Consider the following 18,907-nt stretch of genomic DNA (forward strand, 5'->3'; position numbering starts at 1 on the left):
TAAGGTTATGCAAAAGTTATTTTAATCATGTCTTAAAATTGCATATAAAATATATACATGGGTAACCTGATGACTATACATGATGCCAAAAAATACTTAATATTTTAAAATGTAACAGCACTTTCTGATGTTGGCTTAAGATTGTGAGAGCTATGCAAGGAAAATTATGCAAATTTTCCTTAGTGCTGAACTACCTAGTTTATTACTATGACTACCCTCTTTTTGTAAAATTCTTTGACTCCCACTTCTTTCTGTCTCAACAGCTGCTGTGCTGTCTTATTATATCTGGCCATTCGAAGACATCTACAAATTTATTCTATTGTATCAACAATAGAATTCTTTCAAATTACATTTTCTTGTGGGTTTCCTATTTTGATTTATTTTTTAACCAAACTCTCCATAATTTTCCTATCACTAAACAATGGAGACATATAACTGGTGCTTAATCGCTGTAGGAAGTTAACATTAGATATGGTGAAAGTGGGCAGCCAACCAGGTGCCATATTGCAGGAGCTTGCAGCAGATTGCTGTTCAATTCCAGAACTTTGCTGCAGGGTACTGGTCAAACATTATTCTGGGTGTGTCCGTGAGGATGTTTCTGAATTAGATTAACATATAAATCGGTAGATTGAGTTAAGTAGATTGCCCTTCCTAATGCGAATGGGCCTCATCTATTTAATTGAAGACTGGAACTGAACAAAAAGCCCGGGTTATGAAGGAATTCCTCTTGCCTGATTGTTGAGCTGGGACGTTGGTTAAACTAAGGAAGGTTTAATAGAATGGTCATTGCTTGGGGTTGGGGGAGGGAAAATGGGTAGTTTATTGCAGGGGTTCCCACTCCATGAGCCACGGACTGGTACGAGTCCACACAGCAGGAGGTGAGCAGCAAGCAAACGATCATTAATGCCTGAGCTCTGCCTCCTGACAGATCAGTGGCGGCACTCGATTATCGTAGGAGCGGGAACCCTGTTGTGAACTGTGCATGCAAAGGATCTAGGTTGTGCACTCCTTCTGAGAATCTAATTAATGCCTGCTGATGTGAGGTAAAACAGTTTCATCCTGAAACTATCCTCCTAGGCAACCCTCCCTCATCCATGGAAATATTGTCTTCCATGAAATTGGTCCCTAGTGCCAAAAAGGTTGGGGACTGCTGGTTTAATGGATATGAAAAAGTTCTAGAGATGGGTGGCACAACAGTGTAACTGTACTTAACACTACTGAACTTTACATTGAAAAGTGTTTATAATGGCAAATGTTACGTATATTTACCACAATTTGAAAAATACATCAGTCAAATTAATTTTCTTCCCAGAAAAAGTCACATAAGAGGATTACTTTTGAGGACCTCATATTGCACCTCATATAGTTAACAAGCCATTTTCACTGGAGATAGAAACTGTGTTAATAAATAAATTGAATGAAACAATATATGGAGCATAAGATTTTCTAAAAGTCACATACACAATTTAAAATTGTAAAACTTTGCTAATAATAAAAATGTACTCAATGTGATTAAAATATCATTGTGTAAAAAAGATAACACTTGAACACATGTTTAGTACGGTTCTTCTCACTAGGAGTATAGAAATTTTAAAAATAAAGAAGAAAGAAAGCCAAGATTCTTTAAATGAGCATTTAACATGAAAATAAATGCATATGTTCAATAAGCATACAAAATGATTAATCCTCCTTATGCTTCAAGAAAACAAAATAAGAAGCTATGTTTTCACTAAATTGGCAAAAATTACATAGTAGAATAAAACTTAATATTTAAAAAGATAGAGGGAAAAAGGGACCATCATGCATTTCTGCCTTCATTCAAAGGCAGTTTGACAATATTTATTTAATTTTTAAAATCATACTTTAAGTTCTGGGATATGTGTGCAGAATGTGCAGATTTGTTACATAGGTATACGCATGCCATGGTGGTTTGCTGCACCTATCAACCCGTCATCTACATTGGGTATTTTTCCTGATGCTATCCCTCCCTGCTCTTCCCACCCCACAACAGGCCTTGGTGTGTGATGTTCCCCTCCCTGTGTCCATGTGTTCTCATTGTTCAACTCCCATTTATGAGTGAGAACATGCAGTGTTTGGTTTTCTGTTCCTGCGTTACTTTGCTGAGAATGATGGTTTCCAGCTTCATCCATGTCCCTGCAAAGGACATGAACTCATCTTTTTTATGGCTGCATAGTATTCTATAGTATATGTGCCACATGTTCTTAACAGTCTATCATTGATGGACATTTGGGTTGGTTCCAAGTCTTTGCTACTGTGAACAGTGCTGCAATAAACATAAGTGTGTATGTGTCTTTATAGTAGAATGATTTTAAAAACCTTTGGGTATATACCAAGTAATGGGATTGCTGGGTCAAATGTTATTTCTAGTTCTAGATCCTTGAGGAACTGCCACACTGTCTTCCACAATGGTTGAACTAATTTACACTCCCACCACCAGTGTAAAAGTGTTCCTATTTCTCCACATCCTTTGCAGCATCTACTGTTTCCTGAATTTTTAATGATCACCATTCTAACTGGTGTGAGATGGTATCTCATTGTGGTTTTGATTTGCATTTCTCTAATGACCAGAGATGATGAGCTTTTTTAAATATATTTGTTGGCTGCATAAATGTCTTCTTTTGAGAAGTGTTTATTTATATCCTTCACCGACTTTTTGATGGGGTTGTTTGATTTTTTCTTGTAAATTTGTTTAAGTTCTTTGTAGATTCTGGATATTAGCCTTTGGTCAGATGGATAGATTGCAAAAATTTTCTGCCCATTCTGTAGGTTGCCTGTTCACTTTGAGGATAGTTTCTTTTGCTGTGCAGAAGCTCTTTAGTTTAATTATATTCCATTTGTCAGTTTTGGCTTTTGTTGCCATTGCTTTTGGTGTTTTAGTCATGAAGTCTTTGCCCATGCTCAAGTCCTGAATGGTATTGCCTAGGTTTTCTTCTAGGGTTTTTATAGTTTTAGGTCTTACGTTTAAGTCTTTAATCCATCTTGAGTTATTTTTTGTATAAGGTGTAAGGAAGGGTTCCAGTTTCAGTTTTCTGCATATGGCTAGCAAGTTTTCCCAACACCATCTATTATATAGGGCATCGGCTGGGCATGGTGGCTCCAGCCTGTAATCCCAGCACTTTGGGAGGCTGAGACAGGCGGATCACGAGGTCAGGAGATTGAAACCATCCTGGCTAACATGGTGAAACCCTGTCTCTACTAAAAAAATACAAAAAAAAAAAAAAAAAAAACTAACTAACTGGGCGAGGTGGTGGGCGCCTGTAGTCCCAGCTACTTGGGAGGCTGAGGCAGGAGAATGGCGTGAACCCGGGAGGCGGAGCTTGCAGTGAGCTGAGATTCGGCCACTGCACTCCAGCCTGGGTGACAGAGTGAGACTCCATCTCAAAAAAAAAAAAAAAAAAAAAAAAAAAAAAAAAAAAAAGGGCACCATTTCCCCATAACTTGTTTTTGTCAGGTTTGTCAAAGACCAGATGGTTGTAGATGTTTGGTATTATTTATGAGGCCTCTTTTCTGTTCCATTGGTCTATATGTTTGTTTTGGTACCAGTACCATGCCGTTTTGCTTACTGTAGCCTTGTAGTATAGTTTGAAGTCAGGTAGCATTATGCCTCCAGTTTTTTTCTTTTTGCTTAGGATTTTCTTGGCTATATGTGCTCTTTTTTGCTTCCATATACAATTTAAAGTAGTTTTTACTAATTCTGTGAAGAAAGTCAATGGCAGCTTGATGGGAATACTATTGAGTCTATAAATTACTTTGGGTGCTATGGCCATTTTCACAATATTGATTCTTCCTATCCATGAGTGTGGAATATTTTTCCATTTGTTTGCATCCTCTCTTATTTCCTTGAGCAGTGGTTTGTAGTTTTCCTTGAACAGGTCCTTCACATCCCTTGTAAGTTCTATTCCTATGTATTTTATTCTCTTTGTAACAATTGTGAATGGGAGTTCACTCATGATTTGACTCTCTGTCTATTATTGGTGTATAGGAATGCTTGTGATTTTTGCACATTGATTTTGTATCCTGAGACTTTGCTGAAGTTGCTTATCAGCTTAAGGAGATTTTGGGCTGAGACAATGGGGTTTTCTAAATATACAATCATGTCATCTGCAAAAAGAGACAATTTGACTCCCTCTCTTCCTATTTGAATACAATATATTTCTTTCTCTTGCCTGATTGTCCTGTCCAGAACTTCCAATACTATGTTGAATAGGAGTGGTGAGAGAGGGCATCCTTTCTTGTGCTGGTTTTCAAAGAGAATGCTTCCAGCTTTTGCCCATTCAGTATGATATTGACTGTGGGTTTGTCATAAATAGCTCTAATTATTTGGAGATATATTCCATCAATACCTAGCTTATTAATTTAAATGCACATACTTTTAGGCTCACTAATCACACTTTGTGGTCTAAGGTCTAAAATTAAGGCCTCATATTCTGCACATATTGACATCCAGGGAAAACTGGGAGACCCTCGAATGGACCTCCCCATTGTGTTCCTGCAGATAAAATATACTATTCAAATAGCTCTTTATATCATAGGCACCAAACACAATGCCTGTTTATTTCTGAGTCCCTCAGTTCCCTGCTAGTCCACAGAATGATTCAAACAGACCAATCACATCCTCCTTTGGGAACAAGGAGTTACACCACCTTCTTGTTACTACAAAGCTTGCCTCCCACAGACCCTGCTTGTTTACTCTATCCCTAAGTGTAGCCCCATGTGGCTCTGCATGTCATAAAATGTCCTCAGCCTGTGAGTATATGTGACTAATACACTACTGTTGATCTCATCTATCTAGTGTTGGGTGTCATGGTTTTGACCATCCCAATGACTTTAGGTCAAAAATCCCTTCCTCACCAATGGGAAGCAGAGGAGGTGATCAAAACACACTGCTAGGAATTTCACATCACATATAATGTCCATCAATAGGTAACTGTAACTCAAGTGTGGAGTGCCCAGATGATGTAGCGCAATGTAGCAGTTAAAAACACTGAGGTATGCAAAAAATTAAAAATAGAATTACCATATTACCCACCAATCTCACATCTGGTATTGAAAAAAAAAAAAGAAATAAGGATATCAAGAAAATATCTGCCCTCCAATGTTTACTGTAGCATTATTCACAATAGCCAAAATATGGAAAAACCTAAAAGTCCATAGAGGGAAAAAAAAACAACAACACCAACAACAACAACAAAAAAAACAGAGAAAATGTTTCTTATACATACAATGGAATTTTATTTAACCTTAAAAAGGAAGGAAATCCTGCCATACAGGACAACATGGATGAACCAGGAAGTCATTTTGTTAAGTGAAGTAAGCTAGGCACAGAAAGACTGATACTTCTTGATCCCATTTATATGAGGAATCTAAAGTAGTCAAACTCAGAACCAGAGAGCAGAAAAGTGGTTTCTAGGAGCTGGGGGGAGGGGGAAATGGGGAGTTTGCTGTTCCACGGGTATAAAATTTCAGTTATAAAAGATGAATAGCCAGTGAAACCCCTTCTCTACTAAAAATCCAAAAAATTAGCCGGGCTTGGTGGCAGGCGCCTGTAGTCCCGGCTACGGGGGAGGCTGGGGCAGGAGAATCGGCTAGAATCCAGGAGGCAGAGGTGGCAGTGAGCCAAGATCGCACCACTGCACTCCAGTCTGAGCGACAGAGCGAGACTCTGTCTCAAAAAAAAAAATAATAAAAAAAATAAAAAAATTAAAAAAACACAAAAAACTTCTAGAGATCTGCTGTACAACATTGTGCCTATAAGTAACAATACTGAACTGTACATTTAAAATTTTGTTAGGAAGGTTGATGTCACATTGCGCTCTTGTCACTAAAAAAAGACTGAGGCATATGTGTTTTTGATGATTTAGAAAAATCTCTAACACACAGTATTAACTGGAAAAGTTTAGATTTGTAGTATCATGCCAATTGTTTGGCACTAATTCAACACTGCACTTAAAAGGGCAGTGTTGAATTACAGATTTTTAATAGTCATTTCAAAGCAGTTTCATTTAAGTACAAATATATAACTCAGCTCCTCATTTAACCAAGATACATACTTAAAACAGGAAACTCTGCACCCCTATATCAGTGGTGTCATTTAATGTTATTTATAAAAGAAAAACAAAGAGCCAAACTCTTAGAAGTGTCGTTGAGGCTGATAAAATGACAAAAGATTTCTGTCTATTATTATACATTGCAATATAAGCCAAGTGAAGTCACTTGTTGTTAAGTACAGTTATCTGGTTACTTGGCCAAAGTCTCATCTTTCACCTAGATTGCCTGGGTTATTGGAATACTACTCTTTTCACAAAATCAACAAGATAATCGCCTGTCTCCTTCACCTCAGCCACAGGTTTAGGTTTCATGATGCTTTGTACAGTGAAAGTGGTTTGAGAGTCCAATAGAAAAACAAAACTGACTTCAACTTCAAGCTTCCCTAGGGAAAAATTCATCTTCTTTTGTAAAAGTCCACTTTTTTTTCCTTCTCTAAATGAGTATTCACAGTTTTACTGCGAATTGACTTGTATTACCTTATTTATTTTCTTAGTAAAAATATGCTCTTAGGAACTTTAAAAATAACTGCTCTTCCCCTACATGCTTCTCCTAAATAGGCATTGTCATAATAGGTTGCCTTTAGCATTGCTAGTGCTAAGACCTCAGCACATTTCCAACAAATGAAATCAGGTTTTATTTAGTTCGGTTTAAAGAATGAATCATGTTTCAATGTCCTCTAAATGAATTACAAATTAATTAGCTGAGTGTGTTCAGCGTTGTGTTCATTATCACTTCTATTGTGACAGTAATGTATGTTAGCTTGCACTGGAGAACATGATGTAAAGGAAAATAATGGGAATATTTATACTGGCTATTTTGATGAATTATTTGAATCTACATAGAATCTTACTATAATTTATCTTGCTCTCTGTTTTATTCTAAGAATTTTAGCTCTGCAACTATTGTGCAATCAATGTTGGCTGAACACCAAATGTGATTTTTATGTTGTAAATAACTAGAGAATTAGTCTTATTAATTAAAAAAAAAAAAAAAGAAATTAGATGGCCTGTTTTGATCCATTTATTGGAAACATGTAATTTAGTATTAGTACTTACAATAACTGTTACTCGTCAGGGACTTTTTAAGTAGGAGAGAACAGATTTAGGTGATAATGAAATTTATTAGCACACACACAAAATATGATACATCTTATGAAAAAGCATGCTTTAAATATTCAATCTAACTTCACTTCCTTGGTAGTAAACCAAGAATTCATATTTTTTTTTCCTTTTGGAGGCTAAATTTACTATTCAAAAGCTTGTAGCTTTAAAAGAAACACATTTGCAACTGTTGTTTAGTATTACATCAGTTTTAACGATGGTAACCCTTTTTATTAAGTCATGTTTTATATGTTGTGTATATTATTTTCCACTGTTTCCAGAATCTAATTTAGGAGGTTTCATTTTAAATTTCAGTTAGAAAGGAAATGTTGAAAGTATTGTATGTCTGAGGAGTATTTGAGGGCTAGCCTCTGTGTGGGACTTGATCATATCATCTTAGGCAGAAGAACACAACAGAACTCCATACCTCAAGCCGTGAATTCCAACAGCTGTCCCAGACTCACTCTCACAGTCTCTCTCTCTTTCTCTCTCTCTCTCTCTGTCTCTCTCATTTTTTGTCTCTCTGTTTCATCAGAAGCACATACACAGGGCTTTGCTGTATATATTTTTAATTAAAGCCCGTGTTTAGATTTTTCCACCGTCTCTGAAAATAATTTGAGACTTCACTGGGATAACAACAACTAGAAAAACTCAGATGTTTCTATTTATAGCTCTGCCATGGACTCTCTGTGCCCTGTTGAATGAGTTCTTTGACCTAGCTTTTCCAAAGTAGAGGTCATTATTCTATCACATTTCTAATTTACTTCCTAGGGATACTGAGAATTCATTGAAATAAAACAACATGTAAATCCGATAGTTTATTGAATAAGGAAAACCTAAGGACAAAAAGGGTAGGCTTATTTTGAAACTTGATGAGGCCATAAATATGATTTTAGGGCTACGTTATCTCCTTACTTTTCTCTTATTTACATTTTTAATTATAACATCAGTAGGAAACTAACACCTAGATTTGTATGGCAAATCGAGATTAACTTATCAAAAGACAGTACATTAATGTAAGCCTGTCTTTGCTTTTTTGTGTTTAGTATGTGAATGTAAATATCTGTATTATAGAAAAAAGTTTAAAAGAGTATACATTACAATGTTAACAAGCATTATTTCTAATTTGTAAGTGATTTAAAGTATCTTATTTTTACCTGTATTTTATACAATGAACATGTATTACTTGTGTTATTAAAACTATTTTAAATCACCATTGTTTAATTGCTATCAGTTCAAAAATTCTATGCATTTCCTCCTAGCACACTGTATTGTTATGGAAATTTAAAAAATAAAAATGCTTATTTTCAGAACGGGAGGACAGAATAAGAAGTGTGAAATAAATGTTGCTACTATTGTAGCACATCTCACCCTGATGTTTCTCTTTGTAATATTATTACCTTTGATTATTCTAAACTTAAAAATTCAAAACAATTTAAAAATGTGTTTTTCAGCTACAGGACCGCACTCAGTTCAGTGACCGAGACTTAGCCACCCTTAAGAAGTATTGGGACAATGGCATGACTAGCCTGGGCTCTGTTTGTAGAGAGAAAATTGAAGCTGTTGCAACTGAATTAAATGTTGACTGTGAAATAGTTCGGGTAAGACATTTTCTATAATTTTCATGCTATGGTTACTGAGTGGCATAAATGAAAGCTTTAAAATCTTACATGAGGTGCTCTAAGCAATACTAGCAATAAAGTGAAAACATAACCCACAGAATAGGAGATAATATTTTGAAATTATATATCTGATAAGGAATTTGTATCAAAGTATGTAAAGAACAATTACAAGTCAATAATAAAAATGCAAATAACCCAATTTTAAAAATAGGCAAAGGAACTGAATAGACATTTCTCTTAAAAAGATATACATATTGCCAATATTTACCTGAAAATATGTTCAACAGCATTAGTCATTATGGAAATGGAAATAAAAATTACAAGGTGCCATTTACCCACTCTAACAATATTAACATAAAAGGTAGATAATAATGAGTTTTGGCCAGGATATGGATAAATTGTTACCCTTATACGTTGCTGGTAAGAATGTAAAATATTTTAGCAAGTTTGACAACAATCCTCAAAAAGTTTAACACTAAGTTCTCATATGACCAAAAATTCCACTGCTGGAATGGATTTCACTCCACTCAAAAGAATAAAAAATGTATGTCCAACTCAAAAAGTTGTACACTGATATTCATAACAGAGTTTTCCATAATATCCAAACGGAAACAGCCCAAACATCCACCAAGTGAATGAATAGACAACATCTGAGTATATGCATATAATGGACTTTTATAGAGCCATATAAAGGAATGAAATATTAATACATGCTATATAATGTATGAACCTTAAAAACATTATGCTAAATGAAGGAAACCCATTGCAAAAGACCACATATTGTATTATTTCATTTATATGAAGTGTCCACGTTAGGCACACTCTAGAGACAGAAAGTAGGTTAGTAATGCCAGGAGCTGAGGGTAGGGAGGGATGGGAAATGACTGCTAATATGTATGGGGTTTATTTTTGGCATGATCAAAATGTTCCAGATTAGATAGTGGTGACTGGTGCACAGCTCTGTGAATATGTTGAAAACATTTTAATTGTACACATTAAATAAATGAATTGTGTGGTGTTTTAAAAATATCTCAATAACATTGTTTAAAAATTGCCTGAGGTGAATTGAAATATATCTCATATAATGAATGATAGATAAAAAATTATTTTACATTCCCACCTACAGTGTAAAAGTGTTCCTATTTTGCACAGCGTTGCCAGCATCTGTTGTTTTTTGACTTTTTAATAATTGCCATTCTGATTGGCGTGAGATGGTATTTCATTGTGGTTTTAATTTGCATTTCTCTAAAGATTAGTGATGCTGAGCTTTTTTTCATGTTTGTTGTCTGCTTAAATTTCTTCTCTTGAGAACTCTCTGTTCATGTCCTTTGCCCAATTTTTAATGGGGTTGTTTGATTTTTACTTGTAAAATTGTTTAAATTCCTCATAGATTGTGTATATTAGACCTTAGTCAGATGGGTAGATTGTAAAAAATTTCTCTTTTTGTAAGTTTTCTATTCACTCTGATGATAGTTTCTTTTGCTATGAAGAAACTCTTTTGTTTAATTAGATCCCATTTGTCAATTTTTGCTTTTATTGCAATTACTTTTGATATTTTTGTCATAAAATCTTTTGCCCATGCCCAAGTCCTGAATGGTATTGCCTAGATTTTTTCTAAGGTTTTTATAGTTTTGGGTTTTACATTTAAGTCTAATCCAACCATTGTGAAAAACAGTGTGGTGATTCCTCAAAGACTTAAAACCAGAAATACCATTTGACCCAGCAATCCCATAACTGGGCATATACCCAATGGATTATAAATCATCCTATTATAAAGATACATGCACACGTATGTTCATTGCAGCACTATTCACAATAGCAAGGACATGGAAGCAACCCACATGTCCATCAGTGATAGACTGGATAAAGAAAATGTGATACATATATACGGTGGAATACTATGCAGCCATAAAAAGGAATGAGATCATGTCCTTTGCAGGGCCATGGATGAAGCTGGAAGCCATTATCCTCGGCAAACTAACACAGGAACAGAAAACCAAACACCACGTGTTCTCACTTATAAGTGGGAGCTGAACAATGAGAACACATGGACACAGGGAGGGGAGCAACACACACTGGGGCCTGTTGGGGGGTGGGGGAAGGGAGAGCAACAGGATAAATAGCTAATGCATACAAGGCTTAATATCTAGTTCATGGGTTGATAAGTGCAGCAAACCCCTACCACGGCACACATTTACCTTTGTAACAAACCTGCACACCCTACACATTTATCCTGGAACTTAAAATAAAATAAAATAAAATATTAAAATCATAATGATCAATCATCAGAACAGTAGTTTATGTTCCATTTAAAAGATGTTGGTATAAAATTTTGAAAGTGGTAGTGCTGGTAAGTATTTAACAATCAATTCTTTAAGAGAAAAAAAGCCTTAATTAATAGCATTTGCTGATTTCCGTGGTGTAAAGATTCCTACCACAGCTGATTCCATGTCTCACTCAACATAGAGTTGGGAAGAGATGCTAACAGTTGACGCTTGTGAGCAAGTGTAGGTTGACACCAGTACACACACTGGAAGATCATCTCAGTAGATCAAAAGGGAATTACATTAAAGAAGAAGTGACAAAGAGCCAGGCTTTGTAGTACACATCTGTAGTCCCAGCCACTCAGAAGGATCACTTGAGCCCAAGAGTTCAAGTCAGTATCCCATTGGCTAAAGATTAGTCACATGTTCATACCAAACTACAAGAGAAGCTGCAAATGTGATTTTACTGTGAGAAACCATGTGCCCAGCTAAACCTTCTATTATTCTGGAAGGTGAGCACAAATATGGGGAATAGACAGCAGTCTCTCTCATTAGGACAACCTAATGAGACTCCAGCTCTTATCTCATATATATATGAAGAAAAGAGCAATATAGAGATAATTTTTAGAGTATAGATTTCTGAAAATAAATACTATTCTCAAAATAAGTACTGCCCTGTTCAGAGTCTTGCTTTTTCTTGTTAGAGTCCAGATGGAAAATTAAATTCAATACTGTGTTTGTTGAGCATGCTGCTATGTGTTAAAGTATACTAACAAGGAGAGAGAAGTGCATTAGACATTATTTCTATTTTAAGGAGCTCAGAGTCTAGCAAGAGGGATGACACAAGAAAAAAAAATGGCCGAAGAGGAATTGGAGTAGGATCATAGTATGAGTAGCCTAAGCAACAGCCAAAAATAGGGAAATGAAGAGCATGTGTTCTTGTTGTCATTGTCATTTTTATTTTTTAATCAAATTTATATATGTATATAGCTTAGGAAGTCAAGTTCTGTAGAATTTGCTACAAAACCAACATTCCTCACTCCTTCCTTCCTACCATTTTGCAATAGCCTAAGTCGAAGCACTTTCCACTTTTAGATATTTCCTTCAGTATTTACTTTCATCTATGAATGATGTGTTGTATTAATTAGAATTAGGTTTAGCTGTAAGTATTTAAAAGACCTAAAAGTAACAATGGCTTAGATGAGATGTTTCAATTCCATATATAAGTCCATGAGTATGCAATTTACAGCTAGCGTGGTAGTTTGTCTCTACAATGTCCACAGAAACCCTGATGCCTTCCACTTTCCATTCTACTGTCCCTATGATGTGGCCCTTTTTATCAAGGTACAAAATGATAGCATACATACTCGAGGCAGCATGACAGAGAGGGAGAAGAATAAAGGGCAAAGGGTGTTTACCAGCTGTCTTTTAACAAGAATTTCTGGAAACTACCATGAGATCCTTTCACTTGTATCCCATTGACTAAAGATTAGTCACATGGTCATACAAAACTACAAGAGAAGCTGCAAATGTGATTTTACTGTGAGCAATCATGTGTCCAGCTAAACCTTCTATTCTTCTGGGAGGTGAGGACAAATATGGGGAATAGACAGCAGTCTCTCTCATATGTTTACATTGCAACTTCCCGATTTGTTCAATGTTAGGCATTGTCTATTGATTTTTCACTGTGAAATGCAAAGCTTTTAAAAAATCTATTTCAAGATTTCCTCATTGATTCTTTCACTTACATGCATAATTCCTCTCTCCTCATCCTCCTATAACTTTGGTTAGCTGGGTATTCATTATTATGACTATGTAAATGCTTTACACATTTGAATTATGTAGTGAAACATCATTTTTTCCTTTTCTGTATAACTTAGCATTGTTTTGTTTCCCTGTAGTTCATAATTTACTTAATTTATATTTTTGATATTCATATGTTTGCTTGAGTTATTTTCTAGGTACTTACTACTAATTTATCTTTAAACCCTTTCCCAGATGCATAAGTCTCCACTCAACACATTCATACACATTTGGTAGTATAATAATTCCATCATCTTAAAGAAATATCTCCTGGAATTTTCTGATCTGCTCCAACTGAATTGGTTATTTTATGCACCTGGACTATAACTGTTACTCTAAGATTTCCACTTCCAATCTGTTTTTCCTCTTGCTCTACTTTCAGTAAGATATCCCTTAATTTATTCTCCAACTTTTCTACTGAGTTTTTCACTTTTTAAAAAATTTGTCATGCCACTGGTACTAATAAGTACCTTGTGCCATGGCAACAATGTTCAGGTTCTATGGACAGCCATAGAGTCTCCTTGAGACACCCATACTACAAGAGAGGAGACAGGGACAGAATCTCTTTAAAAACATACACTCCTAAAATAAAGATAAGATATCCACAGGATTCCTGGCTAGGGTTATCTCTGATATCAAGGGATTTTAGGCACACTGACTGTAAAAATGGCCAAAACTATTAACATCAGCTCCCCCTTAGGCATTACTATATGCTGAGTTTCTTATTCCTACACAAAGATCTTAATATGCAAAAAAGGAAGAAGAATTTTACCATTTTCTTCTTGCTTAGTATTTGTTTAAACTCATATTAGATGAAAGAATAAGGAGCTGCTCACTATCCTTTTATTTCTCATGATTTTCACATACTAGAATGCTCATGGCAGAAAGAAAATTTGGAAGTGATACGTTGTAAGAGGACCTCTTCTGTAACATGTGATAAATTATTCCAAAGGAGAATATGTTTGCAACATATGTTCTTGAGATTTCAGGAAAAACTATTTATAAGTTTTTAAGTCTAATATACCTTCTAATTACTAATCACCAAAATGAACTCCACCTTAGGGTGTCTAGTTAACCATTACTTACAGTATGATTTGAAAGTTTCAGATTTTTTTTTTGTCTTATACTTCTAAGAAGTATAGGAAGCAAAGTTGGTATATTTTTTCTTTGACCTTAACAATGATTGTTAATTATGTGCATGTTTTTCTTCATCTTGAAATGTCATTTCCAGGTTAGTGCCTATTTACCGGCTTACTCATTTAGCAAAGGTAAACTGAACACCTATTATGTGCCAGAACTTTTCTAAGTGCCATGGGAAAAATGCATCTCTCTCGAGGAAATTGAAATTTACTGTGATCAATTATTCCTAAATGAGAATAATACATTGGAGAAATATTTTGAGGCATTACATGCGGACTCTAAGTTGGAAGCACTGCTAAGTCCTCGAGGACAGTTAGTTCCCCCCTCCTCCGCCTTGCTACGATTCAGTTTAATGCCTGTCCTTTCCATCTGCATTAGGGTTATAGTGGACAAACATTAAAGTGTACCTTTGCATGGTCAAATATTGATAGAAACAACATATTTTAATGTTTGAGATACATTTTGCAGGACTTAAATACAGTTCATAGAAAACAACTTTATGTTTTTATATTTTAGATTATATTTATTTTCAAAGGAACATGGCTAGATTTGAAGTGCCTTTAAATGGAACAGTGTTTATACAGTATATGGCAAACACCCTATTATCTATTACATACATTGATTTAGAGCTGGAAGGCACCTTGGGGTTGAGTTCAATGCCTATCTATCTATCTATCTATCTCTCTATCTATCTATCTGTAAAATGGAGCCAGATTAGCTTTCCCATAGTAGGTAGAGGCCAAGTCTCTTATTCCCAATCTAACATTATTTCCAGTTCTACCTTACTAGTGTATGCCTTACTGTAAGAAATAACTTGGATACTTCTTAAAAATATAGATCACCCTATTCTAGACCTACTGAATCAGAATTTGCAAGAAAGGCCCAGAGAATCTATATGTTTCCCTTCCGCAAATTATTCTTAAGATCAGGTAAATTTGGAAAAACCTTTACAACACTATGTCATTGCAGCTAAATATTCTAGCATGTACTTTTTATCCATAACACTTGGTCAAATTTTATAATTTATGTTTGTTTTCTACTTGTTTATCACCTGTACATATACATTTCTGTTGTTTATCATCTATATTTATACATTTAAGTTCCCTGAGGAAAAGGCTATATCTATTATATTTACCACTGCATCCCAAGCACCAGAAACAGTGTTTGGTACATAGTAAATTTTCAGTAATATATGTGGAATGAATGAATGAATATCTAACAGAAAAGTGTACCCTCTATGTATAGCATACATGAACTAACAAATGTATAATACCATACATTTAAAATAAAAGTTTAGAATATAGTTTCATATTGTTTAATAGAAATATACTTAGAAATGTACAGGGCTTTAGAGTACTCATTTTTAATAGCTATTATGTTTGTGTTGTTAATACATAGCCGTTCTGGTTGAAAAGATACTACTATTATTTTTAGATTTGTGACCATTCTGGTGGGAAATTTATTATTCAGGAAAGTAAAGAATTTGGAAATCATTTTCCTGATTTTGCACATAAATAATCTGAGGCCTAGAGCGATAAAATAACTTGTCCATTGTTCATATAAAATGGTTGAAAAAGCTAAATATTTTAAAGTAGGGGTGTTTAATCCGAAACAGTGAAAAAATACCCTTCACATAATTGATAGCTGGAATGTAGAAGGGAGAGTTCAGGGTGAAGAAGATCTGAAGCAAAGAACTGGAAACAATACCTCAATGAAATAAAACAATTGATATGATGCAGTTTAAGGAAGACCATTATGAAAACACTTACAAAACCAACTGGGAAACTTGCAGAGTGGTATGGTTCATATACCTGATATTTTTATGCAAAAAGAGGATGGACACTTTAGGCGCTCAACAGATTGTATGATACCCACTCACACTGGTAAAAGTGATCTTCTTAACAGTCTATACACTCAACTTCTGATTTCTGCCAGTAACAATCTCAGGGACACACCTAGAAATAATGTTTTGCCAGCTATCTGGGAAACATTTAGCTCAGTTAAACTGACACATAAAATTAACTATCACAACCTGCTATAGTAAAATATTTTAGATTGGCTGTCTTATAAACAGCATAAATTTATTCTTAATTGTTCTGGAGTCTGAGGAATCAAGGACCAAGGTGCTGGAAGGTCCAAAGTATGGACAGCCCACTTTCTAGACAGCTATCTTTTTGCTGTAACCTCACATGGCAGAAGGGGCAAGGAATCTCTCTGGGGTCTCCTTTATAAAAGCACTAATCTTATTTATGAGAGATCCATTCTTATTATCTATTTACCTCCAAAAGGCCCCACCTCTTAACACTATTACCTTGGGGGTTGGGAATTTAACATGTTAATTTGGAGTAGGGGAGACAAATATTCAGACCATAGCGGACTCTAAGATTAATTCAATTATCTATGATTCTGTAAAAATGTAATAAACCCATTAGCATTGTATTTATACATTGAATCATTTTTCCAGTGCCTTCTACTTTTGAGGAATATCCAAAGAGGAAATAGTTTAGCTTTGGTTTGCAATAAAATCTCACATACTTCCAATATTCACATAACATATTATTTTACCTTTATCTTTGCACATTTTGTAATCACTCATTTCTCTCAAAAAGGGTGCAAAAGAAGTTGAAGATAAATAGAAACTTGGTTTCTGCCTTTTTTTTCTTCACTCTTCTCCAGCTTTTATGACCAAAATGAAGCAGAAATCATCCTGCGGAGACTGGTGTTTTCCTCCTTCTACTCATACCATCATTTTCACAAACACTAGTGGCTAAGATTATTGTAAAAGAAAAGCTTCTGCATTTACAATTTGTTAAGTGTTCATAGGTAGAAAATAGAGAGATTCCATGACAATTTTAAGAAACTTTAGTAAGCAATTGCCATTCTTTATCTTTTCTGAATTATAGCAATCAATTTTCAACGTTATGATGTAATGACAAATTAGGTGCTAGAGTCAATAATAATTTAATTGTACATTATAAATTCACTAAAAGAGCATAATTGGACAGTTTGTAACACAAAAGATAAATGCTTGAAGGGATGGATACTCAGTGTTCCATGATGTGATTATTATGCTTTGCATGCCTGTACCAAAATGTTTCATGCACCTCGTAAATATATACACCTAACATATACCCACAAAAATTAAAAATAAAAAAATGTTAAAAAGAAAAAATAAATGAAATTCTCCTTTTTAAACTAGTATTTCTCCTATGAAAGAGGTTATCAAAGCTAAGAAAATTAATATCCGTACATATTTTTATTTCATACTAGGCAATTTTCTCTTTTGTGTGTACTTTATTCATGTGTTTCAAACTTCACATTTAGTGTCAATCCTAAATACATACAAGGAACTACATTTTATAAACTTGAAGGGAAAATTCCCCCCATCAAATATAAAGAAGAATTCATCTTTTTGAACTAACTAAATAGTTCTTCTGTTTTGCCCTGCATATTTTTTGAAATCTTACCAAGTACAAAGTTAACTTCATTCATGCTTTTTATTGACACAAAGAGTAGCTAAGGTGGCTTTGTATTTACGTTGCCCTATTGTGTAGAAGAAATTCTAGTTGATATAAAGGGCATCATAATCAAATTTAGAGCTGAAACTCTAAACTGTTATTTAGTGGTTTTCTACGCTGCTTTAGGTTTTAAGAATCCTTTTTGACATGACAAAACTAGAAAGGTTACAAGTTCTAGTCATAAAATGGTCTTTCTGAAAATTGCATAAGAAACATGGGAATAAAATTGGTTTCAGACTGTTGCTTCTGAGAAAATGGAGTAGACATAATTTTCCCTGTTCTTCTCATTAAGTAGAACTAAAATCCCTGGACATTATATAACTAGGAAACATAAGAAGAATCTGAAGGGTGGAAAGAAGTCACATCTGCTAGGGACCATGGGACCCCATGAATGACACTCACACAATGGTGAGTTTCCTGGGTTTTCGTTTGCTTCATATGCCCCAGAATAGATACTGGAAAAGCCAACAATCTAGAAACACCAGTAGGTGCAAACAAATGGAAAAAAGGAAAGAAAAAGAAAAGCCTGGCCTCTCTCAGCAAAGAACCAGGAAAAGGGCAGTCTAACATGACAGAAAATGTTTAGATAATGACCTCTTTACTTCAGCCAAATACCACGGGGAAAAACTGCAGCCACACCCAGCCCTACAAGAAAAGGCCAAGTGGAGGAACAATTTCTGCCTCACCACGTTGTGGAACAGCTAGATGCCCCCACCCCCAGCAAAACAAAACAAAACAAAACAAAACAAACAAACAAAAAACACTCACTGATGGAATGGTGTCAGATAAGAAAGAGTGGAGAGCTGGATTAAAAATCCATTCTCCACCATTCCCTTGCAATGTCACTAGAAGACTTTTATTCCCTCCTGAACTTAGAGGTGATGATGAGCCCTTCCTCCTCCTCATTGGCGTGGTATCAGAAGATGCCTGTTGGAGCTCCTGGACTCCCAACTCCACCCAGGAGTAAAATGAGTCTCCTTCCCCAGTGGATGTCAATGGAAATCAAATGGACAACCTGGAATTTTACCCTCTTGTGACTGTCATAAGATAGGTAGATAGATAGATAGGTAGATAGATAGATAGACAGACAGATAGATAGCCTGGATCAATCACTAAAAAGTCATACAAAGGGATACAGAAAAGTTCTATACATAAATATAAATGGAATTCTAAATATTTAAAAATACACCACAGGAATGCTGGGGAAAAATACAACTAAAGACATTAAAAGAAATGAAGGCAGAAAATGAAATGAAATATTTAAGCTTTAACATAGAAATAATTGCATTAAATTTAAATGATCTAAATTCACAAACTAAAAAATAGAGACTTGCAAATTGGATTTTTAAAAATGACCTAACTTGATGTTGTCTACAATAAGTTAAAATATC

The 18,907-nt window shown here is 35.0% G+C and overlaps 1 protein-coding gene across 3 annotated transcripts in view; it reads left to right on the top strand.

Moving 5' to 3' along the window:
- The window catches only part of LOC105483643 (highly divergent homeobox), a 198,947-nt gene that overhangs the window by 139,998 nt on the left and 40,042 nt on the right, over positions 1-18,907 (top strand). For all 3 annotated transcript variants that reach the window (XM_024793345.2, XM_011744604.2, XM_071088977.1), the window contains one exon: positions 8,624-8,770. In XM_024793345.2, coding sequence (XP_024649113.1) covers positions 8,624-8,770 — 147 coding nt within the window. The remainder of the gene's footprint in view (positions 1-8,623; positions 8,771-18,907) is intronic.

The sequence above is a fragment of the Macaca nemestrina genome, chromosome X, assembly GCF_043159975.1.
Source record: "Macaca nemestrina isolate mMacNem1 chromosome X, mMacNem.hap1, whole genome shotgun sequence".
Classification (NCBI taxonomy): Eukaryota; Metazoa; Chordata; class Mammalia; order Primates; family Cercopithecidae; genus Macaca; species Macaca nemestrina.